Source organism: Larimichthys crocea, chromosome III (assembly GCF_000972845.2).
Source record: "Larimichthys crocea isolate SSNF chromosome III, L_crocea_2.0, whole genome shotgun sequence".
NCBI lineage: Eukaryota > Metazoa > Chordata > Actinopteri > Sciaenidae > Larimichthys > Larimichthys crocea.
The window spans coordinates 47,290,995-47,316,758 of record NC_040013.1 but is presented as its reverse complement, the minus strand read 5'-3'; the positions used below and the strand labels follow the sequence as shown (position 1 = coordinate 47,316,758).

The window sequence follows — 25,764 nt, the reverse complement described above, 5'->3', positions numbered from 1 at the left end:
AAAGAAACCAACATCGGGTTCATAAATGTGCTTATGGACAGCTTGCTTTGATGAGTTCACTCTTTGCGAGTTATTGAAAGTCATTTGTCCGCAATCTGTTATTATGACTCTTCAGACAACAATTCAGCCTTGTCTAAAACATTGCTAAAATGATAAATGAGCATAGCTAATGGCACTGGCTGAAGTTTGCTGTTCATTTTGATTCTGATTTTAACAATTCTCTCCTGAAGCAATTCATCAAAATAATGAGGTGTTATTTCCAGCTATAGTGACCTGTTCTACCAGTTTACTGTACTGAGCTGGAAAAGAGCCATGGCCCTATTATTCACACACACGCTGTACTGTAGGCCTGGGCTGATTTTGAGCTTGTTATTTCTTCCTTGCAATTCTATCTATCTGATCACCGGTCAGGAATGTTGTCTAGCAACTGCAGCTCTCAATATTACACTAATTACTGCTGGCTGTAAGGTGACCTACTAATTGAAGGGTACTGTATTATGCTTTTGCGCCTATTTGTTCTGGATAATTGTGTCAGCTGGATACTTGAAATGTAAACAGAGATGATTTTACAGTGTTTGGAGTTCAATGTAACCTGGTAAAACTGGTCTAACTGGTGTTCAGAGGGAAAAAAATGCCTTGAGCCACACAATACCTAACAGGTATAGAGGTTACAGCAACAGTCACAGCTGCTCAGTCTACCCTGAATACTGGTTACTATGTGGACATCAATATATGTGATCACCCTAGGACATTTATTTTGGTATTTTAGAGTTTTTATATATACTTTTTAAAGGGGCAGTCTAATTATTCTACACATGAAGTTCAGTGAATAGCTGAATGTTTTTTTCAGACTGAAAATAGCTTTCCAAAGTTCCAAACAATAACTCTCTTGCAGTCAGCACTGACTTTGACATGGATGATAAAAGATGCTCAAATTGAATCATGGGAAATGTAGAATCCAGCGTTTTTTTTCTTTATCCACTAGATAATAGATAAGTCACCATATCTCGGCTGCTGCAGCTTCATTTTTGACCATCTTCAGAAATGTATAATCTCTTAAGAAGTGTTCTAATAAAAGATGCTACAATGATATGGCAAAGATTATTTTAAAATGTCATAATAAGAGCATAAGAGAATATTATCCCATTACATTTTAGGAACCTTTTATAGAATAAAAAATGTGCGCACTTGCAATGAGTACAGAAGAATAAAAATAGAAGACAAGTCCACTCACAGCTCCAGGATCAGGATGACGTCTGTCTTGTTCTCAAAGACCTCGTGGAGCGTGATGATGTTGGGGTGCTGGATCTCCTTCAGGATGTTCACCTCGCGCTCGATGTCTTCCCTCGTCACCCCTCGTCGACTCGACTTGCTGCGCCGCTTCTTGATGAATTTGGCAGCGTACTCCACGCCCGTACTCCTGTGCCGACATCTTCTGACCACAGCGAACTGGCCGCTAATGAGGGGAGGAGAAGAAGAGATTGTCAAAAGGTGCATCAAGAACTCAAACTATTCCTTTGACATTACAACACTAATAATAAATTATTCATGAATAAATAAGATAATTAACAAGACTGTGAAGAAATCATGACTAACACTCATTTTCACAATGATCTCAAACAAAGAAACAAGATGCAATATATATAGAAACCAGAAATTGAGGACAATACTGAGTGTACAACATAAACTGACAATATAAACAATAGACAATAGAGATGTATATAGATAGGATTTAACTAATCAATCAGCTGCTAGCGCACTTTGGCTAAGGTGTTTGATTGCCAAACGTTTCACTACAGACTTTTGGCTGTATCTGTATTAGTTTCAAAGTGGTAAACAGACATTGGCGCCAAAAGGAGTGGGCGGGTTTATAAGGCATTAAACTGATGATCAGAAACAGCTTTAATTAATAACTGGCTGATGCATCATGGCCGACCCTGCCTGGGGACAGAAATAGCAATTAATGCTGAATAAAGACAGCAGTATGTATTCAGATCCTAAATCAGATCAACCTTTGTAGGTGTTCTGAGAGGCTTACTCTAATATCCAACCCCATTTTACCTGTTATGCATAAAATAATAATCCACCGGGTTATATCGTTTATTCTTCTTTTCATCCCCAAATATATTTAGAAGGTGAAATGAGTCAAGTGAGACCGAATCCCTATTTGCAGTAATCCCTACAGAGTACAAAACACACCTGCTTTCACCCTCATCATCAATTTGACAAGTGTGTAAATTATAGCCAGGCAGTGCAGAGCTCACTGTCAGCAACACACTGATAAGAATCACAGCTCAGCACAACATCAACACAGCTGACAAACATCCAAGCAGTAACCCTACACCACACACACTGCACTATACTTGTTATAGAAGATAGAAAAGAACCTTTATGGCTGATAAAATACATTATTTACTGCAATTAAGTTGTATAAAGAAGAAAATATATTATCAAGGTACCAAGACAGATTCTTCAAAACATGTGTGCCACTCTGGAGCCTCAACATAGATCAGAGACAAAACTATCCCCAGAGTTCTCCAGATAATACATTCAGCTTCTACACTGCTGCTTAACAGACCCAGATAAATCGACCTATACGTGCATCAAGGTGCCATCTCCAAAATCCATTCCCCTTCCTTAATTGAAAACAGTTCCATACAATCAATATCCAAATAATGTGTGTTGCACAGAATTAAACAGAGTCCCGCTGGCTGCATCTGACTGCACGCCTGACAACTTCTCCAAAGATGGTGGCTCCAACAAACTTATGCACGCCTGTTGAAAAAACTGAGACTAACAAAATCACACTTTTGCCAATAACCCCCTAAAAATGACCACTCTGTCATTTATTTTTTTCCAGACATTAGCGTGTGTGTGTGTGTGTGTGTGTGTGTGTGTGTGTGTGTGTGTACAGCCTGATAAGCACATTTAAGCACCTAGTGTGCCTGTGTGACATTTTGGCGTGACAAAGTACTCTATGTATTAACACAGGAGTTGTTATGGAAATTCCACCATCATGTTGCCATGCAGCACTGTTACTGATCGCTGCTATCTCACTTGATAGCGCTGATTTCACTGTCACTCGACCAAAACACTGCCAGAAAGACCACTTGGGGAAGCAAGGACGCTTGGCTGAGGGCTATTGACGCCTCCGTCGATTGTGCCTCCTCACGGCCCTGGCAATCATGAAGCACTTAGTGTACCAAACACCCACAGAGGGAGGAAGAGAACAAGGGAGTAGGGGGTGAGAGAAAGAAGAGTGAGAGAAAATAAGAGAGTGCCACATTTCCACGTCTACATTTTCACAAAGATTTATAACAGGAAGGAAACTATCTGGCAAAACCTTTCTTTGATTTGGCCAAAATAAAGAGAGAGTCCAGCCCCGTCATCTGACTCTGATAGTGCTGCCAAGACTAGGGTGCATGTCGTCAGGAAGCAGTTTAGTAATTCGTCTATATGTTCCCATTCTAATCCTCGCTTTACAGTGTGTTTCCCAATATAGTACAATACTGTATATGATGAGTAAATGTAGAATCCAGACAACAACACTAGCAGCTGCTGAGGAGGTGACAACAAACTTCTGTGGGACGTATTGGTAGGAAAAGTCATTATCCTGTTCTGACCCATAGCTGCAGGGCTTCCGTGATTGTGAAAGTTTGTTGGCTTACACTAGAGCCAATCTTTTAATAAAAACACCATTTGTCCTCACCATTTAATGGTTACAGCTTCTTAAATGTGAGGATTTGTGGTTTTACTTTGCCTGATGCGATGCTAAACTGAATATATTTTCATTATAAAAACAAAATGTTGAATTAAGAAAATGCAAATTCTTTGATATCGAAAATAATCTTTAGTTGCATCTCTAGACCAGTGGTCGTTTGATTCTTTTCAACGAGCATGGCCAACACTCACTCTCCACTCACTTTAAGTGCCCTGAAAGCGGCACAGCAAAATGCATTTGTGCAGCCCTGTGAAATAGTTGATGCCGAAAGGTTGGTGATGCAGGTGGTGATGATAGACATTAAGAGGTAAGTTATATTGCTGGTGCTCTTCATTCAGCAGAACAGGGTTACAGTGCATAAAACAGGACAGTACAGCAGAACACATATAACGTGGTAGCTTCCTCCATTTTGGACTCTAGACTTCCGTTTCCCCAAAAGTCAGATCTGAAGTGACACATTTATAAATGCTTATGTGGCAAAGTCCTAAGTAGGAAAAGCGTGATTCAGTTTCCTCAAAGTCTGTTATTGCTTACTTTGTGTTTCAATGAAATCATAACATAAATCATAATTAAAATATCTTTGGGGTTTGGACTGTTGGTTGGAGTAAACAAGCAATTTGAATACATTGAGTGAGTTCTGGGACATTTGTTATTTTTTGGACATTTTATAAATGAAATGACTGATTACTAAGGAAAAAAGTCTACAGGTTAATGAATAATGAAAATAATTATTGACATGCTATCAAAATTATTTCTAGGCATGCTGAGACTCTTGATCAAATCCCAATAATTAATACTAGTTGAGTTGTCTGTCACTGACACTTGGATTACACAACTGGCCAAATTGAAACCCAAAACTAGCAATTACAGGCGGATCTGAAGGCCACAAAATGTCAGCCACTGACGACAACAATATATAATCAAGCTTTTGAACTGACAACGTTTAAAGAGAAGTGAACTGATTCTGATGGTTGAAAAATTGTTTGCTGACAAACTGAACTACAGACTAACTAAAGGGAATGATGTCTCTTTAAGGAAGTGACTTGTCCAGCGACTGAACCAGAGACACGAAGCAGACAACGTGAAGAGGAAGAGAGAGCTGAGGATGAGGGCTTTCTCATGCTAATGACACTTCCACCCCCATTCAGTCTGGCTTCACCCTATTGTGGTTCCCACCTCTCAGTCAGGCCTCGTTTCATGAGTTTCTCCTAGAGAAATTGATAGAACAGAGTAATGGGTGCTGTTGTTCACACTGTAATATTACACACGCACACATGCAAGGCTCCACAGTCTGGATTCAAATGACTAAACACCTGTTACACACACATGTATGGCTGGATGAAGCTACAGTAAGCCAATGAGTGAACTCTGCGTGCTATCATACCTCAAAGGATAATCGCATTAGCTGCAAATGTGCAGCTGTACAGGTCACATTTAGACAGTATAAATGATGAGAAATACTTATGGCTGGAAACTGGAAGTTCAACAGCTCAGCAAGTAACTTCATGTGCTAACCACTGAAACTGGAAAAGTAGGAAAGACAAATGATTTTGGCGTCTAATCAACTGAAATGCCAAGCAGAACCTCAACAAACATCCTTCATTTCTCCTGCTGTCAAACTTTCCACTGCTGAAAGTTCATGCAGAGGAAAACTGTCATCTGTGAAGCCGTGGGACTTGGGTGTGAAAATACTGTTGAGGATGAGAAAGGAAAGCACAACTGATTTCCTGTGCTTGATTATACACCATCTGTGCAGTTTTGAACACATCCTGTGACACACTTTTTCCCCACATTTACTTGTCCACTCCTGAATCTTTACAATGGTTTTAGTCCGTTGTCCAGAGAATGCCCTTAATATTCAGTGACACAAAAACGTACATCTACCATGAAGTGAATGAAAAGGATCTTAAAGAAAAGCAAAAAGTGATCATGAGTGAGAAATTTAATTTAAAATTTATTCTGTGTCATATTTTGTACGTGCTCCAATGCAGCCTGATAATTAAAAACAGACTAAACCCAATTCACACAACCCCCAAATTCACTCATTCCCAGTTCAAATGTTATTAGTTGAGAATTTTGCAAATTGCCAATTGTTATGTCAAGCATGTCTTTAGTGGACATTAATGTTTTCTAGTTTCCCTTGAACTCCCTGCAGGAGGAAGACTTTTAAGTGAGAAGATATCCGTCTCAAACTACTGCATAGCAACATGACAACATAACAGCGGCGCAGGAGGATTGCTTCATGATGGGTAAAGTGTGTTTCCCAACTTTACAGATGTAAAGTTGGGAAACACACAACGAAGATTAAGGTCTCAGCAATACCATTATTCAGAGGGTTAGAATAATACAGTCCAGGGGCGGGGTGACCATAGATTCTTTGTCTTCCTTTTTCCTCCACAACCAACATGAACATTATATCCTCATCTTGCAGTCAGTATCTAATTGATACACGTTTAGAGTGATGGCATGTAGCCTGTGGGATTCTCCACACTTTCCAAAGCTCTCCTACTGTACACAAATAAAGAGAGGGGAAAGTGAGCCCACCCTTTGTTAACAACACCAGCTGCACATACATACAAACAAGGGGAAAATGGCAGCGGTTCAACAGAGCTCTTTTCCCTTGGTGAGGTAGTGGAGGGAAACCAAAATCCAACCCTGCCTGCCCTGAAAATCAAACACCCTTTCCCTGCTAGAGTTTCTCTTTTTGAGAGCTGAGACTAAGCTCTTAAAAATTCTAGCTAAGAGCTAGAAGTTAACAGGAGTTAATGTGCTGGGGGGGGGGGCCCCACCCCTCTGTACGGTACACCTTTGCGTACTAGCACAAGCTAGCTGGGAAATCCCTCTCATCCTCCAGGGATGTTGAGGGAGAACACTGACTTGCACGAATGCTGCTGAATCAACACAAAGATGGGGCAGAAATAACGAGCAGAAAAACCCTTCCCGGGATTCACTGACAAACAGAAGCAGAGAGGCTGTTTTTCAAGAGCACCTCTCTCTCTCAACTTTGTGCAGTGCAAAAGCCCGGCTAGTCTACAGGATCAAATTGCTCAGTTCCCTTTGTTGTGCTTATAGCACAGACAAGGCTTCCCACTTTTGGCCTACTTGTTTCTCTAAAGCAACTGGAGGGGAGGGGAAGATATGAAAGGAGGCAGTTGGGGAAGGAGAGGTTTGTTTGTGTCTATCAGAGCTGCCTGGGTATGTGACAATGTTTTGCAGAGCCTTACATTACCTAACACTTCTGGCTGGAGGCTGTTTATCAGTGGAAAGATACTGCAACGGTTAACAGATTTATTGCAGCATGCTTCTCTTTACCCTTGATACAACGGGTCTGTATGGCAGAGACAGTTCAGTGCTCTGCATTCATCAACTGATATCTCACGTTTACTGTATGCAGTCCTGCCTGTTGAGTGTTGAGTGTACACATGTGAAAGCACACAGTTACTAAGAAACTGATGCTGCTTCTTAAAACAGACCTTCTCTGAGTCAATTTGCATGTTAACAGCCATGCAGAAACCAGACTGAGAGTGTCAGTTCAGCCAGAGCAAACAAAGCTAATTCGATTTGATGTCTTTTGAGGTGTTGCTTCAAAGCTCTAGGTGTAGCCAGGCCTTGATTATACGGCACCAATGCTGGAAAAGCCTTCAGAGCCTTCTCCACACTGTAGATGTTGAATCAAGAAACTTATTACACTTTGAACAATAGCAGCTGCTAAATGAATATGACGTAATGTAGTGCTGGAATGATAAGTCAACATTTTTTATAAAGGATTATAGTTTAGGTAATTTTTCGAGCACAAATGCTAAAGATTTGGCACTTTTCTTTGTCTAATCTTTGGGTTGGTCAAACAGAAAAAGATGCTTTTGCCCTTATATATTGTGTTAGACATAAGACAGCTTCAAAGTACAGAGTTGTGATAGCAGAGCCCAATCAGAAAGAAGCCTGAGCACTGGACAGTAGCGAGCTATAGCATCAGGGCAGCCTCGCCTGGATGACGTTAGCTGGTCGAGGTTGCTGCTCTGACTTGAAGTCTGGCCTTGTCAAGATGAGTCAATGGTGGAATAAACAAGTTGTGCAGTGCAGTGGTAATGAGAAGCATGAAGTCAAGTAGGTCACATGGTGAAGAATAAAAATGATGCCAACAAGCATGCAACATAGCACAATACAATGCAACACAAAGTGTGGAACGTGCATGGACGAGTTTGCATGGACCTGCAGCTATAGATGTTTTCTACATGACTACCTTCTACATTTTTACTTTGCAATGCCCCATGGGAAATACAGACACACCCAGAGGCAGAAACAGCTGTAACGCTTTACCGGAATGTAAAAACCGATGTATTATTTCAAGATAAAACAGAAAAAGATAGAGAAAAGGGATAGGCTGGAGGCAGGGGTTTTAAGACTGATCCAAGCCCCTTAATATCTGCCATACAGAGTTCAATCCAATACATCTATTTACCTTAAAGCTTAATAAATATGTATCAAAACATCTCTAACTGGAGGTTTACTTGGTAACAAAGAATGCACTGGACGGAGACATAATTGACAAGAAAAAAAAGGGGATGCACAAACAAAATGGAAGTGCTAAAATCCACTGCAAAAACAACAATGAATGAATTGTACAGTGCTGTAATAAACTGTTGATCACAGCTTTAAATGGCAAGAACAATGAATGCCATCTGAGTTTCTCAAGCGTACAGGCAATACGAGCAAAAAAAGTCCTCTTCAAGTTTGTCCTCCATAAAATTGCTTGAGAGGGACACTCGCCTCTGGGTCATAAAGCACTAAATGCCAATATTTTTAAAACGGCTTATCATTTCCTTTAACACAAATAATGAGGAATCATGTGCTAACTACACCAGTAACACAGATTATGGCCTCAAATACATAGTAGAAGTAGTTTATTATACCTCCCAGGCAACTGTTTGGTCAGACAGTCAGCACTCAGAAACACAAAATGTTGACGCCACTTAATTAAAGTATTATAATGGCATCCAAGTCAAGGCAAAAAAAAATTCCACTAATATACGATGTTGGATTATTTTAGCTTTAGAGGTAGACGCAGTGTTGTGTGGAAAAGGCAGCTTCCTCACTGTGAATGAGGCGATAACAAGCTCAGTCTGAAGCTCAAGTCATCTATACGGGGTGTTTGACACAGCTTGGGCTGACAGCAGCTGAGGATAACACACATACCGTTTCTTTTTGCACACATGCACACACATCACTACCTGCCTAGAAAATCTGTATTTTCTGATTTCAACACATGCTCCAGCTGGCTTTAGGATCTCAGAAGCAGGGAGAAATATATATCTTCATGCATCTGCACTCCTGAGGCTAAAATGCAGAAAATAAACCCGGTGTTTTACCAATAGAAGCCTGATGGTGTAGGATCAAGCCCACTACGAGACCAAGCGTATGTTTATTTTGGCAGCATTAGACATAAACCTGTAAACTGGACTGGAAAAGGAAGGTATGACACTCACCGTTCTAATATTTAACATTAACTCTATCATTTAATCGCAGCTTAACCCAGCATGATGTTTTTTCTCAATTTTGACATGTAGATTATAGCCAGACTTCAAATAACCTATGAATGAACTTCTCCATGTGTACTATTAAAGCACAAAATTAATTCATTAAAAAGGTAGGACACAGGTTTGAAGATGGTGATTTTGATTAGAAATTTTAAAACAGACAGCAAAGACTTTTCGAGAGCTCACAACTCAATTGCATTGTTTACGTCACACAAGGAAGAGCCACAGGAAGTAATCTGTCCAATCAGCATTGCCATCTAGTACTATTTGTTCACATAGCACAGATTCACTAGTCCTGTAGGTTATGTTAAGTTTGGAAACAGAAGTAAGGACATTAAAACACCGCAATCTCTCTGCAATGACTCAACTGAAAATTACATTACATACAAGATCACGATTTCGATATAAAATCACCAGATTGTTCATCCTCATGTGGGAGTATAATGTAATGTAATGACATTTTAAGACTCTCTAATAACACTAACAATCCCACTGACCCCTCACATATCCCTTACAATGTATAAGGATACAATTAAAGCCCTACTTGCAACACATCATCTGCACAGTATTAAACACACCGATAGTATTTAAACACATGTATCATTTCCCTTGCTTCATTTTAGTTAAAACAAAACATCTGAGCTTTATGTGGTTTTCCCCCAGAGGTATAATAGCTGCCAAGTCAGAACCATCACATCAGTGATTTTTCGAAAGCAATTACCAACCCCGCTAGCAACTACAACACCACGCAGCTGTCATTTCATTGATTAAAGCTGACTCATTGGCGGGTCTAAAGAAGGACATATGGCACAACAATAATGTAATGTGATTGGCTGCTGACAAGCAATTCTGCCTAGGAAATCATGATATCATCGCCAAATTTTGCATCTCCTCTATATCACAGAAAAATAAAAACAACTGCCTGCTGTTCAGTTCAGTAAATCTTTGTCAAATATAAAAATAAAAAAAGGTCCAGAGTTCCTTCACAAGAGCAGATTTAAAATGCAAGAGACTGATTTCAATTTCATTTCACGGCACCAAGAGCATGTGCAAACAATTAGCCTTGATAAAATGTCAGGGAGGAAAATAAGACAGCGGAATACACATTACACAACAACGACAACAAATACAGCACTGTGTATTCATTTGTGTTTAATGTTTCTTGTTACTTTGTAGTAGCATACCTTACTTTTGTTTCAGAGGGCAACACAGCCAGCTTACCAATTAGGATGTGACCCCCTTGGTCTATAACATCTTAGATTAAAGATTATTATTACTATATATTGATTTGACTTTCAAGTATAAGAAAAAAACTCTACCTGTGCTACAGTGGACGTACAGTACTACATTGTGCATCATCTCCCTTTCACTACTGTGAGCCAGCTATTGATTGGCTCTGTGCACTACTACTATGAAATAGGAGAAGGTGCTGAAAAGCTGAAAAGTGTTAAGTACAATAGCAAGCAGCCAAGCAGTGCTCCGGGAAGGCACACAGCACACACACACAAAGCTCCTCTGTCAAATCCGATACTGAAGCACATGGACTGATGGAGGATGACACACAATGAGTGTGATCTACAGAGGAAGCTTGCTTTGTTGAATTTTTTGTTTTGGTTTATGCTGTCCAGTGACACAAAACAAACATGTGATTTCTTATCATGACTTGCACATGATATGAACTCATGACTGCAATAACTGTTTGTTTTTTTTAGGCCACTGGGGAGTAGCAATGACAATACTGGCATATTATCATTTTCAAGTTCATATTCACAGTATACATTCATAGTCTATTGTAAATCAAGCAGCTACAGAGCAACATTGTCATTGTCATTGTCCAACTGAGTACACCAGCAGCACACCACACTTGACTCATTTAATCAACTGATGTCAGTCTTCAGAGAGCTGACTGGTCAAACTGTGTGCTCTTGGTTGGTTGGAACAAAAACCTGTAGCCACACCGGCCCAGACAGAGCCTGAGTGACGTCACACGTAAAAATATGTGGTGCTGGCTGGCACCATTTTGGATGTACTCCTTCTTCAGCCTGGCTAATCTAATCTCGGCAAAGACGTGCATCATCGGTGAATCTCAGGCAGAATTTCTGAACGGGCCAGTTAAAAAAAAAAAAAAAAAAAAAAATTATTACAGTTGTCATGAAGGGGGAAATTATCTATAGAGACCAGGCTCTGCACTTCCGCATTGGCTTCATTTCCCAGTACTTGACGTTAATGCTTGGCATACTATGAGGAACTACTGGCAGCTATGGCATGAGCTAGGAGTGTGATTTAACCCAAGGTGTGTGTGACAACAAGTGTGAGGAGGGATTGTCTGCTTGAAAACAATAAAGGTGGCTGTTACAGAAGTTAGCATTAGCAAAAAACAAAACAAAAAAAAGGCACTGAAGGATTTTCTCGATGGAGAAGGTGTTTTTACTTTGCTTCTACTTCTGACTGGCTTCAGTAAGAGTTTGTCTACATTATATGGGTCTTTGATGTAATTAGTTGAAGCTCACACATGATAGATGTGGCATACAAATGGTTCATCCAATCCCCTGTCAAGTTATGAGCAACTTTTTGATACATTGTTATTACAAAAATAGATTTAAATTATGTTTCTTACCAAGGTCTAATGAGAAACTTATGAAACATATGCAGCTCAACAATAGTAATAAAATAGTAGCAGACTACTGAAACAGCAATGATTTGATCAGCGCTTGCTCAACAATGCTTTTTGCATCCCAGTCTATCCCTGTGATAACCTCAGCAAATATCTAATCTTCACTGCTGTCTCACATTTGCATATTTAATCAGCTCTATGGTCTGACACACTTTCTGGTGATGGTACACTGCAAAGGATCTGATGTCATTAAATACAGGTCTAAGTTTCAGGTTGGATAACGCAGCCATCTGATAAAAGAGAAGTGCTGTAATCTGGCATGGGTCTCGATCCATGTCAGCTTTGTGACAAAGCAGCTTTTATGCAGCCCAATGATTGGCTGATGGGATAAGTCATCACCATGTCAGTCTGGGATGTCAGTGGTCAAGTGCAGAAGGATTTTCGTAGGTCTCAAAAAAGATCAATTTATCACACACTAAACCCTGGTTTTACAGCTGATCTTATCCAATACAACATCCTGCAGGAGTTAAAATTGTACTTTTATTATAATATTATTATTCCTTATATTTATGGCCCAGAATCACCATCTCCAAGGAGATACAGTAATTACAGCATCGCACAACCTCTCTTTCAACTGCCTGCACAGCGTTTATTCAACTTCTTTCAGGCTAAAGTGCTCAAATATGCCTACTCTTACTAAGTTTGCAGTTCTCCAACAGCAACCAGTCTCAGGAAATCAATATGTGTGCTCCAAAGAAAATTAGAGACCTCATTACTGCTTATTGGAAAAGACTGTTTTATTAGGTGAAGGACATAAACTGTAAGCATTATGATAGATGTTTTACACACACCTAACAATCAGTATGAATACTCATCATATACATGACAACTTTAACAAATGGGTGTACACCAGCGAAACAATAATGAATGTTAATCCATGTAAACTGAAATGTATAATTGTACTCCCCTTTAATTAGCACTTAAGAGACTGAGGCCAGCTAGTTCATTAGTTGTTCATTACTTTGTTGCCTTTCCACTTTGCAAGGGATGACCTTGCCTCCAAGTGTTTCCAGTACCAGGAACACAGTTAAACTCATATGTCCAAATGTAATGGAAAACACTGCAACTGCCAGCATTTACTGATTTGGTGATGGACCAGAGATTTTAATAATAAAGTGTTCTGGATAACAATCCAAAGAAAAACAACATTTTGATGAGCGCTAGATGTTCTGTGCCATGGTGTATTTTGCTTTTCAAATCAGAGATTAATATTTCATGGGGCTAAAACTTATCTTTGCAGCATCTCTGCCAAATTGCTTGGCACTCAGGAGAGCAAAAACTAGAGACATAGTGAGAGAGAAAGACAGCAGCATGACTGTTAAAGTGGGAAACAGATTTTTTCACTTTATATCCACATTATATTTATTACTGGTCTTACCATTAAAATCTTTGCACAGGTTTTTAGCTTTGATATCTGGTTTCCTTCCTTGTTTCAAACTGAATTCCTAAAGAACTCAATCCACCGCAGTTTAACCACTGCAACAGCATTTCTTCCAATAATAAACCCCAGTGAGAATTCAGGTCATTTTCCATTCACGTCTTCACAAACCAACAAACTTTGGTTTCATGTGAGATGCCCGTTACTCTAATTACACTTCTGCTTCTCTAGTTAATCAAATTGTCTTTGGCTCATGGGGGGTGAATAAAGTCCCAGGGCAAAGCACAGCACATAAATAACACTTTTTGGGTGTGGCGTTCATGTAAACTGTACATATTGATGACAGAGCAGATAAAAAACAGAACAGAAACTACATATTGCTGACAAATGGTGCTGAATGAAGAATGACTGTCTCAACTCTACATTATACTACTGATAAGTAGTATAATAAGTTTACATGGTAAATAATTAATACATACATCACATAACAAAACAATTATTTGGATTTTGGTCCTGCTATTACAGATAATGGTCCTTGGTAATAACAAGTTGCAATCTACCCAAGGCATCTCTCCAGCTCATAAACAACAATGAGAGCTACTGAAAATCTCACAAGGTAATAGTGGCCCTCACACAAAATAAAGAATGCAAAGCCTTATTTGTAATTTTATGGGTTATGGTACAGTCATGACATTACAAACAATACTGTTAGATCCCTTTACACTGATGGAAAAATTCTTCAGTTTTAGGGACCTCTTATTAGTTTTTGAGTCCTACCAAGTTCAGACTAACTGCTACTCATGTGCAGTTCAACCACTCAAAGAGAAGTCAATGGGACATTGCCTTTACAGCAGGGCAGCAACCGCAGGCTCTCTCTGCTGTCCGATATGATTCAGTGTGAAAACTCCCTGGTGAGGCCAAGCTTTTCATTAGCATGGAGCGAAGTGTGGGAGGGTGGCTCGGAGTGCTCCCTGCCCACTCAGCTGTAGTGTGGGCCACATACTGCACCGGCAGAAAAACATTATGCAACCACCATGCCATTGTGTACAGCGGAAGGGTAACCACAGCAACAAGATTCAGAGACTGAGCAGAGGAACCAGCACTGGTTGGAGGAAGGAAGAGTGTGAGAGATAATCCTGGGTGGCCGTGAACAGCGTGTGTTAGTGTCTTTGTACAGATATGGATTTTGACAGGATGTCCTTCCTTACATCACACTGTTAACTCTTACTGGTGAGACTAGCTAGTCAAAGCTGAATACAGTAGATATCAAAAGGTATTAGTGAAGTGATCAATCTCCAGCTAAAATCAAATTTTCTGCATATTTACACTTATTACACACTACATGGCTGGGCGCTTCTATCATTTGAGATCTCTCTACAGGTGTATAGACGTTTTACAGCCTAGCAGCCAAATGTGAACTCAGGAAGGAGGAGTCACAGTTGCAGGTTCAAGAACTATAAGCAACACCAGTGACAGACAGAATACTGACAGAAAGCCAAATAAGCGGCAGGCAGTGTTTGCCCTTGTCTGGTAGCACAGAGAAAAGCCATTCAACATGTCAGAGGAATGTCATTCACCTCCCCCACCTCCAAGGTTTTAAGTCAGCACCAACAATGGATACATTGTGCTTAGGGGTAACGAAAGGGGAAAGGTTTCCTTTACCATCTTCAGTGTTGTTATGATCTACAGCCACATTGATTCCCAACAATTTTCCAAAAGCCCCCGAACAGATTCCTCAAGCCCACTGACAATGTTATTATGATCCCAGAGTTTTGAAGTGGTTTCATTCATTAAAGAAAAACACAGGTGTGATTAAAAACAGACATTTTTCTCAGTATATGGATAAGAACATAACTGTGCCACCTGCTCTACCAGTGCTTCTGGTATACAATACAAAATTTAAATGTGAAACCATGTGTTGATGAACTGTGAAGGACTCTCATCCTCCTTGCTGATTCTCATAGTTCATGATGTATGCAAATATTCTGTAAACCTGGCCATGTCCATGCCAAAAGATATTTGGATCAAAATTTAATTGGATTTGATAACTATCTCTAAACTATGAGGCTGAGGCTGATGGGAATGTCATTAGTTCTGCAGGTATCAGGTAACAAAGTAAATCTTTAATGATGGCGCTAATGGAACAATCAGAGGAGCACCGTGACTATTTGGATTTGTCCTGTGGAGGACATGACAGTTTGTACGAAATGTCATGTCCTGTGGAGGACATGACAGTTTGTACGAAATGTCATGGCAATCCAGTTGTTGTTCACTCAAAACCAAAAATGTCAACCTCATGGGGGTGTTAGAGGAGAAGTCAGAGTGTTGCCAAAGTCAGAAGGATTTAATCTCTGGAAACATTAAAGTCCATGTAAAGGCAATTCTGAAAAATATATTTTAAATATGTTTGAAAATAGCTGCTGTAAACATGTGAAAAGACTTGAATGATATATTACTGAATTGTGGAGTTAGAGGTTAAAACCGTTTTTCACCAGTTTTCAGTCCAGGATTTTTTGGGCGGTCCTAAAGGGTGGCTCGATGACACGCTGAGGCCACCCTGAGCATACCCCTGCACTCCTGGCAGAGAGATAGAGATTAATTCATCTCGCTCAGAGCATTTCAAAGTTAGTCATGTCATTTTCTGAACTCATCTGATACTGTTTGTTGAGTACAAAATTTCCATGTAATAGTTCTTCAGACATTTCAACAACCAAAGCTGTGAACCAAATGACACTGCCTCTACCATGGCAAAAAACAAGAAGAAAATAATAATAATAATAATAATATTAACACACATATTGGATCATCTGAATTGTCCATTAATAACCACAACACCAACAATATAATTCTGTTGCACTGACTCTAATACTTTGTCATTTTAAGCATTTCAGCCCTCAGAACAGAGAAAAGCCTTGGTGTACCTGTAGATATTTATGTGCTCATTAGCTTCACAGAACAACTAAGAAAAACAGAACCAAATACACAAACCAACTTAATATCTGGCTGTGCATACAAATTGAGAGAAGTGCAAGACCGTTGTTCTGACAACCAAGGAGATGGTGGCATGTGGTGAGAAGGGGGGCTGCTGGTGCTTCAGCTGGTCCATCTATCGTCTCCTGTTTTATTTCGTCCTTACTCTTTAAAACAGGGCCCCTATATGTGTAGTGAAACTGACATTCAGCAGGTTTCGAAGTGGTTAACTCTGTCATGACTCAGGGAAACTCAGCAGGCACACAGGCTGGTTTTGTAGGTTTTGTAAAGACGTTATGTGCTGATGTGACCCTGTCCCTGACCCTATGAAATGATAAGTCTGGAGAAGATTCAAATACTAAATAATGACTGGGCTTTATGATTAGTGGTAATGACTGCAAGATTAACAGATTTGAATTTCTTCACCTACAGTCTGTTGACATTATTTAAAACTGAACCGGGTTTTGAAAGCCTCTGCCCTTTCTTTTGTTGATCTCAAAGTAGAAACACATCCCAGACAGCAATCAAGTCTGATCTTCAAGGAAAGCACCTTCAAGGAAACAAAGTATGAATATCACCAAGGCAACTCAGAATGACAACAATGATCCACCTACAGACAAGCAACAGAAAATGTTTGGCATGACACTGTGTGAGGACTATCAGGGCCACAAAAAATGCTTGAAATGTTTCCCAATCTCACCTAGATCTCATATGAGTGGCTTTTATATAAAAAGGTATGAAAATATAAATCAGTCTTCAAGACATTAAGGCAGCACTAATGAAACTGACGGATGAGTCTATAAAGAGCATAAGAGAGATAAATATGAGTTCATTCTTTGCCAACTGTCATAGGTTTAGGCCCCAAATATGCTCTAGGCAAGACCAACACCAACATTACACCAACACAGGCTTCAAGCTTCACAAGATCGATTTCATGCGTCAATGTATTCTGCAGTGTGTCACCTGAAATATCTGAATACAACATTATGTAACTTTTCCACCTTAAAATAACAGCATCTTGATGCTACACTGACTTGTAATGGTTGAATTGTGTCAGGCAATGTAACCGGACATAGCAGAGGCTCAGAGACCGAAGAGGACGTTGGCGAAGGAAGAGAGAGTGCCCGAGCAAGAAGCCATCGGACAAGACTAATGTGGGACTGACTTTTAGTCATTGGCGAGAGCTTGGTGAAATAAAGGGGCTGAAAGACAGGCGCGAGGCTGGGCTTCTTGCTGTTGGACTAGTAAGTAATATTAGCTGGCTGCAATGTCTTGTGTTGCATTGTTTTTTATCATAATGCAAAACTGCATGAAATACTAAATCTTGCATAATTTTGCTTTACCCCTACTGTTTCCACTCAAAACAACAATAGCTGACCAGTCTGATGAAGCTCTAATTGAGGGATTTATACAGAGTAATTGCTTAATGCAGACAGGAAATGTATTTGAAAATGTTGTATGTTGTATGTTGAGTATGTTCACTGGATTACACGTTTTACATGAAACAGGCATCACATGCAATCATGAACTTGCGTGGTATTTGAAGTTGTGATACTGGTGGGCTTTCTATTTCTACCTCATGTAAAGACAGGGCTGATCTGAGAAGCACCTCCTGAAGCAAGACAGGTGGGAAATATAGCCTTACCAATATTAACACTGGTGGGGATAATAAAATGAGAAACGTTTTTACACAGAACTCCGAAATACACACACACACACACACACACACACACACACACACACACAGACACACACAGACACACACAGACAAAGGCCTCATAAACATGCAAATGTGGAGAGATGGTGGAGTGATGGGCAGCTACGCAGCGGCATCCTGGGAGCAGTTTTGCTCAAGGGCACCCAGGCAGTGTCCAAGGGGTGATATGGCACCTCTCCAGCTACTAGTCCACCCTCCATACTTTGGTCCATGTTGTACTTGAATCAGCCAGTCCCTACGGACTCACATAATCTGCCTCTTAATACATAGGTAGGTAGGTAGGTAGGTAACAAGGTTGGATACTTTTATTTTCAGGACTGGCAACACTTGATCAAAAGTCAGACAGAAAATACTGTCTACTAAAATTCAGCCATTAAGTGGATGAGGCATGAGAGACTTGAACCAATGTTAGTGAATGAAGTAATAGACAGATGGTAGCTGTCAATGAAGCTGAAAAACTGTGCCAAACAAAGACAGGGAATATCACAATCTAGGTTTATCACCTGAATAAGCAGGAAGGATCTACATGAACTAAGCAGCTAACCAAACATTACTATGTGCAAACGTTGCACATAGTAGTAAAAACTATAAATTTAACTGGATTTGAAAACAGCTTTTCTGAAGCTCGGCTACAACCTGATGCTGAGTGCAGATCCTAAATTAGCTCAAGATTAGAAACTTGTACTTTCGATCTGCTGTTGTTGTTTTTTTAAACAACCAGAAATAGTCAGTGTGTCAAAATGAATGCAAATTGAAGTTGCATGTGTGGAAAATGTGTAGGCGTTCCTTCCTTGTTTTTACTGTTGTTAATAATCAAACAAAGACATAGCAAACAAACCATGACGTTGGACAGCAGAGGCATGTGTATATTCAGGGTTTACTATGAGAGCTGCGTATGTCTTCATGTCTTGACTACCTGCATGTACTCACTGACAGGTGAATTTGCTTGCAGGCCTGACACAGATGACCACTGCTTTGACATTTTCTCTTTAACATCCCCATAACAAACCCACATGGACTTTCTGATGTATGTATACAGAAAAGCACACATGCAGCACATATCCACCATCCTACAGACACAGCTCTGGTCCGATACCTTATTATTTTCATAGTTGATCTTTTTTGATGACACACGCTCTTAGTTTGCTTAGCTACAGTGGCTATCACAGCTTAACATACTGTAATGCTAACTAGGCAGCACTTTTTTATGTTTATTCAACACAAATAAGCTGAAGCTGCTTTGTAACAACACAGCATCACTTTCTATCCATAGGGGAATTTTTAGAGTAAGATTGCGGGTCAATGATTAATGGAAAGGCTCCCAATCAGCAAGGTTTAATAGTATGATATCATTAAAACACATCGAAAGGAGTTTAACATAAACTTGTAATATGAAATGTTACAATTTCCAATATTCTGAGCTGTTATTTACTGTTAGTGGGGTAACAGGCTTCATACCATGCTTCATTTTACTTATTTACAGTCATCAGATTCATTATTGTTAATTGCAGGGGAAGAGATCTTGTGACAGAGTATTAGCATCAGTGCAAAAGAAATACAAGGAGGATGAAAGACAGAAAAGAGGAAAGTTGTCTTTTCCCAGTGATTATAGCCCCTCAGTTTCCACGCTTGACTGCCTGCTGATCTCTCCTAATTGACCACAAAGGTTTGAATCTCCAACACACACACACATACACACACACACAGAGCACGACACCCCTGCCATTCACCCGCTAACATAGTTGGCAGGGATCCAATTATCCTCCATTGACTGCAGAGATTAATTGAAAATAATTCATTGCGCTCCTCAAGGACATTCCAAATGAGTCAGATTTCAATTTGACTCGTAAGCTGACCGCAACTCGCCGACGTAGGACTGGAAAGATCACAAGGCCACAGAGCCAAAGACAGACAGGCTGGACTGAGACAGAGAGCAAGAAAAGGAAGCATCCAGGAATACTGGATATAATATAATCTTCACCATAATCTCTTTCTTCACTCATCTTAAAGTAAAATAAAGCACATACCCTTTCCTTACTTTTCTTTTTCTGGCACTTCTCTCTTACTTGATGATCTGTAAGTCACAGGAATAACACCATGCCTCTCTGACACATACACTCCTTACTACTGCAAGCTAATGTTGGCAATACAAAGTGAAGCTTCGTGCACTCAGTGCTGTAGATAAGTGTGTTAGCTAAATGACAAATGTGTAAATACAGAAAGGTGGCAACCAAAGAAATGTGTCTTATTATCAATGGTGCCCTTCATTCAGATTATTAATTCTCAGTTTGACTTCTTGACCCAACGTCTGACGCCAACAATAAACACTGGGCTGATATGTTATCAACATCTTCAATGCATGGTGAGCATTGCTGGGTTTGTTTGAGCACTGCATCTTCCAGAGATGATGTACAAATCGTCTTCAGTAACATCACCAGTCATGGCTTTTGTTTTCATATGCAATACAACAAAATATTTAAAGCTAATCGCTTCTAGTGCGACTTAACAAACCTATTGGACTCGCTATCATATTATATTGAATTACAACTACTTTGACATAATTCAGTGATGTTGTGTGAACTCTGCATTCCCTCTTTTCAATGTCTAACATTACATTAAAACAAAGCTGTTATTTGTTATTGTAATATTGTTATAATAAATGATAGGATAGCTTGAAACTAATGTACCCAAAGCCAAAAAGAGGCTACACTGCATTTATGTGACAGCACTGCTGCTGCCGCCTGAGGTTGGAGAGGGGTGGGTTAGTGTGGGTGAGGGAGTGATAGGTCTCATTACTCGTGCTACCCAGTCTGCCCCTCCACCCAATAACCCAGGGTAGGGGGTAAATCTAGGTCAGTAGCTGGGGCACAGTCTGGGTGCATGGCATTAGCCGGCGCTGGTGTGTTTGAAAAATGGATGTCATCGTTTGATGTAGTGCTTTCAGTAGATTCATTTTTAATGGTCTGCATAAAGACTAGCAGTTTCTTGAGAGAACAAGAAATTCTAAATTATAATCACCATTTAATACAGGAGCGCATGTGATCCTATTTTATATTCATAGAAATTTGTCTTTGGGCTGATTTTTGCTAAGGAATAACCCAAATGCAGCCCCAGTTTAATGCTTTTTATGTTCATTTGCTTTGTCAAATCCCTACTGAGGTACACCAACCCCTCCTCCTCTGCAAATGGCAACCCCACACACAAACCTATGCGTACACACACACACACACACACAAAAGAAGGGCCAATTGGTAGAGAGCCACACAGTTGTCACGTTAATGCAGACTAATGATAGAGACAGAGCACTGCAAAAATATGCAAAGTGTAAAACTGCCCTGTTGCCCAGATGAAAAGACACACACATACACACACACGCACACAAAATGCCTTCCACAGTCAGTGTGTAATGTCTTAGTGCATCTGTCTCTCTCCGACTCAGCCAGAAAGTGGCTGAGTCAGTGGGCCTCCAAACAAATGACTACATGGAAACTGAAGAAAAGGGAAAAAAAAAAAGAGAAAAAAAAAACAAACTCAACTCACATGACACCAACGGTAACTCTGCTCTGCCTGTTTCTTAGTGCAGGCTGCTCTGTTCTGCTGAAGAACCCAGCTGAGGTAATCCTGAATTATTGCATGCTATGGTCAGACCAAAGGTTTGCTGATATTCTAGACTGATGCTGGCCTCATATGAAAGATCGTATATCAGCCAGTCAGTGTTGTCTACCGCTGACGTGATTGGGGTTTCTCTTCTGTTAAGAGCAATGGAAAAAGACTCCTGATTGTGAAGGCTGTGCGGTGTCCCAGATTTCCCCCAACCCAAAACAACAGGGGAAAGTCACCCGAGAGTTGCTTGGCCACATTAGAATCAAATTCTTGTGGGTTTCAGATTAGAGCTTTTCTGTCTTATTAAATTATGGTTTTAAAGATATTTTAAAAAGGCACTAAAAACCGAATACTTCTCTGGTATAAAACCGGTTTTATAGATACGCAATATTAGTGATGCAACTAATGATTATTTTATTATTTTATCAGTTAATTTGCTGAGTATTTTCTCAATAAATGGCCTTTAAACACTTCTCTCTTCACTTAAAGATCATTTTGAGGTGGTGTCAAACGGGGGATCCTTCGAGATGCCAGTAGCTGTAATGTCTTCAGTAATTCCCTGCTGATCTCAGGCATGAAGTGAGAATTTTCTGCCAATCTGTGAGGCAATTAGAGAGATCAACTGAACACAGATGTGGCCAGTGCTTGACTCATTAGAGGAAAGGATTTGGAGGAGACCAGCAGAAGTGTCTGTCAGGAGCCATTTAAAAACACAGCTGGGATACAGAATAACTGGCCATTTTTTTGGACACGGTTGAAAAGGGAGAATTTGACGACTGTTGTCTGGGATTATCACACTTTCTGCAGGTAGCCTAACAGCTTGATAGATCCCACAGAGGCTCTGCAGCTAACCTGCCATGACTCCAGCTATTCTCTGAAGTACATTTTACACTTCTAATAATCCAAGTTCTACGAGTTGCCTTTGCACATGAATGGTAAATACTTGAAAGCATTTAGCAGGTGACTAGAAATACACTTTTGAGACATGATCAGACTGCACACTTCACTGTTAAAATGAGCTTCACGCATCTCCTCTTGCTGTATTTACTAAATTCTGCAGCTGCATTGCTTCTTCCCCACTCCTCTCTTCATTATACTGCTTCCTGCTCGCTGTAGCTAGATATTAATGAAGGTTAGACGCTTGGCTTCACCAGTCGTCCGTTCTCCCATGCATGCACACCAAAACAGGCAGTTTCAGTGTCAGTGAAAAGATAAAATCACTGCTTGGACGATTTCCTGTTTTCCCAATTTGCCAAACCGAACAGGCCTCATTGCGATTCCAGCCAGAGTCGGGCCTGGAGTACAGTCACATCAAAAGCCTCTCTGTCTTTAAGCGTGCAAGGCATTACAGTGCAGGTCATGCTGCTGGAATCTAGCCAATGAATAGACAGAATCACCTGTTTTCATCATAAGCTAACTCTGATTCATCAAGTTAAAACATGTGAAAAAGTGTCTGTAAACATAGCATGATAGTAATCATCATCAGGCCTGAAACAAGAACATTTTCATACTCCAAGTATCCCAAGTCAGACCGAGCAAACTGCCTATAAAATTCTCGTTTTAACCTGATGAATGTGACATGTTCGTGAGACAACTATTAAACTTTAAATGGTGTCTGCAGGGACCGTAAACAATTTAATAGGATTGACACAACCGTAACTTTGTGTCACTAGAGATTAGAGATGGAGATAGAGATGAACTGATGCTAAAACTTGTGAACAGTTCACTTAAAAGGCCAGTGTGCAGAATTTAGTGTCATCTAGCAGTTAAGTTGCTGACTGCAACTCTCTCCCCTCACCCTCCCCTTTCTTATGTGAAGGAGAAAGTATGGTGGGGTGGCTGAGTTTCATTACTGTAGAAACATGGTGGTTCATCATGGTTCAACGGACGCTTTTAAATAAACAAATAAACAAACTAATTCTGTGGACAAGGATCCGCAGTGTCTGTAGATAAGAAAGTCTCATTCAAAAGGTGACAAAAATCATAACCATCCTTATTTTCAGGTGAATATAGATACACTGTAAATAAATCTGACACACCGGACCTTTAAATCGCATATGCATGCCACTTATGAACAAATGTGGTTCGTGCACGAGGCCCTGTGTCTATTTCTAGCTGCAGATATGCCTCTTTTACCTAATATTAAACCTGTTTTCTACAGACAGATTATTCATTTCTGTATATGAACAGATATTATCAGATGTAATTTGAAAAGTAGGCCGATACTAAATATTAACTGCACTTGCATAAAGTTTTTTAGATTAACCATGCTTTCTTTTTTTGCATTATGTAGTCGTCTTGAGCTCCCCCGAAGTCACACATAGGCCTAATTCTTCCGTCTCAAAAACAGACTATACTCTATCTGGGCTTTTCTCCACTGAGGCACATTTAAAATACTAGCTTCCATGGATGCCTTTGTTAAACAACTGCAGTGTTTTTACAAGTACAATGTATTTCAACACTGAAAAAGTTGGAGAATTCATGATTACCACACTATGACGACAGACATCCCAGTTTCCAATCTTTACTCTCCTGTTCAAAATACAATAGAGAATGGATCCCGGTGTTGGAGCGACAACCAAGTCAGACTATCACACTCACACAGCCATCTCTTTACCTCCTGCCAGAAATCCAATCCCATTACACAAAGCTCCCCAATCGTCTCTATTACCAAAGTAGCATAGTGAAGCAGCAAGAGCAACTTCAGCTCTCCCTGACAGTGCTGGAAGGTGAGCTCTAAAAGGAGAAGCAGTGTTACCAGACAGGCCCGGGAGAGCAGAAAACAATTGGTTGATTATCACCAACACAGAGTACATGTGTCGCTTTGATGACCAGAAGCCCACAGAGATCCATTTCTATGTTTCTGACAGTCATTTGAGAAGGCGTCTGGAATCCACTGTAGGGATAAATGCACCCTTGCATGCGCTATTTCTACCTTTACTATTATGTAATGGAGTTTTTGATTTATACAGCAGGACAGCACAGCAAGTCAAGGAGCGACCTCTCTGTGACCACCCTGCTCGGTCCTTTAAGCAACTTTCCGGACAAAAAAAAACCCAAAAAACACCTGTTTTGCCAAATTGTTTCGTCTACATTCATCCTCTTTATCCCCCTGGCTGTGCCACGATGTAAATCCTCTCACTGTAAAGATGCACGATGATACCATCAATCCCCTGCCTGCAATAAATCTCCAGAAGGAGGCAGCTACAGTAACAGACGCTAACCTCTTCATCACTGACAACAATGCATTACAGACTGCATTAATCAAAGCCTATCAGAAACATTCAAAGTGTGGGGGATGCATGTCCTGCAGACTACTCACAGGCACAGTATGTGCATCCATGCTTGGCTGAGTGATAGCATGCATTAGTGTGTGTGTGTTTATGGACCAGACACGTCTGTATGCAGAGGATGAAGACATATATTTAGGACTATTATACTAACACTCTGGACATACCTGTACTTGAATATGAAAAACATCTACATTTGGACATTTTACCACCCTCCTCCACACAGCTCCTCCATGAAAAAGGGGAAGTTCTTACGCATTAGAAATAAAGATGTATCTCAGTGAAACTCACCTCCCCAGCTCGTCTCCAATTTCATAAAATTCCTCAACATTTTCCTGGTTGAAAACAGTCATGTTGTCCAGGCACTTCCTCCCTTTTCCTCCGACAACAGGCATGTCCTCCGGGAAAAAAAAAAAAAAAAGAAAAACGGCACACCGGCTCTTCACAGCGGCACCATCCCTACCAGCAGCCTCCGGTCTGGGCAGGGTTACAACCAACAATCCTCCTCATGTTAGAGCTTCCAAAGCAAGTGCAAAAAAAAAAAAAGAGAAAAAAAAGATGGAGAAATAAAAGCATTAGACTGTAGAAAAGTGACTGCAGTTTTTAGGGAGGGGGGAAGGTGGGGGCGTTCAGTCAACAAAAGGAGACCAAACTGACTGAGCAATGAACCTGCACCTCCAGGGCGACGTCACGACTCCTGGAGCTGATCTTTCCTCCCGGTCCCTACTATCTCTGTTATTTTCCCGGGCACCCCTTTTTGAACAACCGCTGTATTTATATGCGATAATGGCAATATAACCATAACTATGTCACCACTGGCTTGGTTACTGCAAATACCCCCCTGTGAAAGCTTGGTGTAGCCATGGGAAACACGCTA

General features: G+C 40.3%; 1 protein-coding gene across 1 annotated transcript in view; it reads right to left on the bottom strand.

Moving 5' to 3' along the window:
- Window positions 1-25,764, bottom strand: part of dapk1 (death-associated protein kinase 1) — a 68,441-nt gene that overhangs the window by 42,163 nt on the left and 514 nt on the right. The window contains exons 2-3 of the mRNA XM_010747972.3: window positions 25,179-25,404; window positions 1,235-1,456 (exon numbers count right to left, since the gene is read on the bottom strand). Coding sequence (XP_010746274.3) covers window positions 1,235-1,456; window positions 25,179-25,282 — 326 coding nt within the window. The 5' untranslated portion in view covers window positions 25,283-25,404. The remainder of the gene's footprint in view (window positions 1-1,234; window positions 1,457-25,178; window positions 25,405-25,764) is intronic.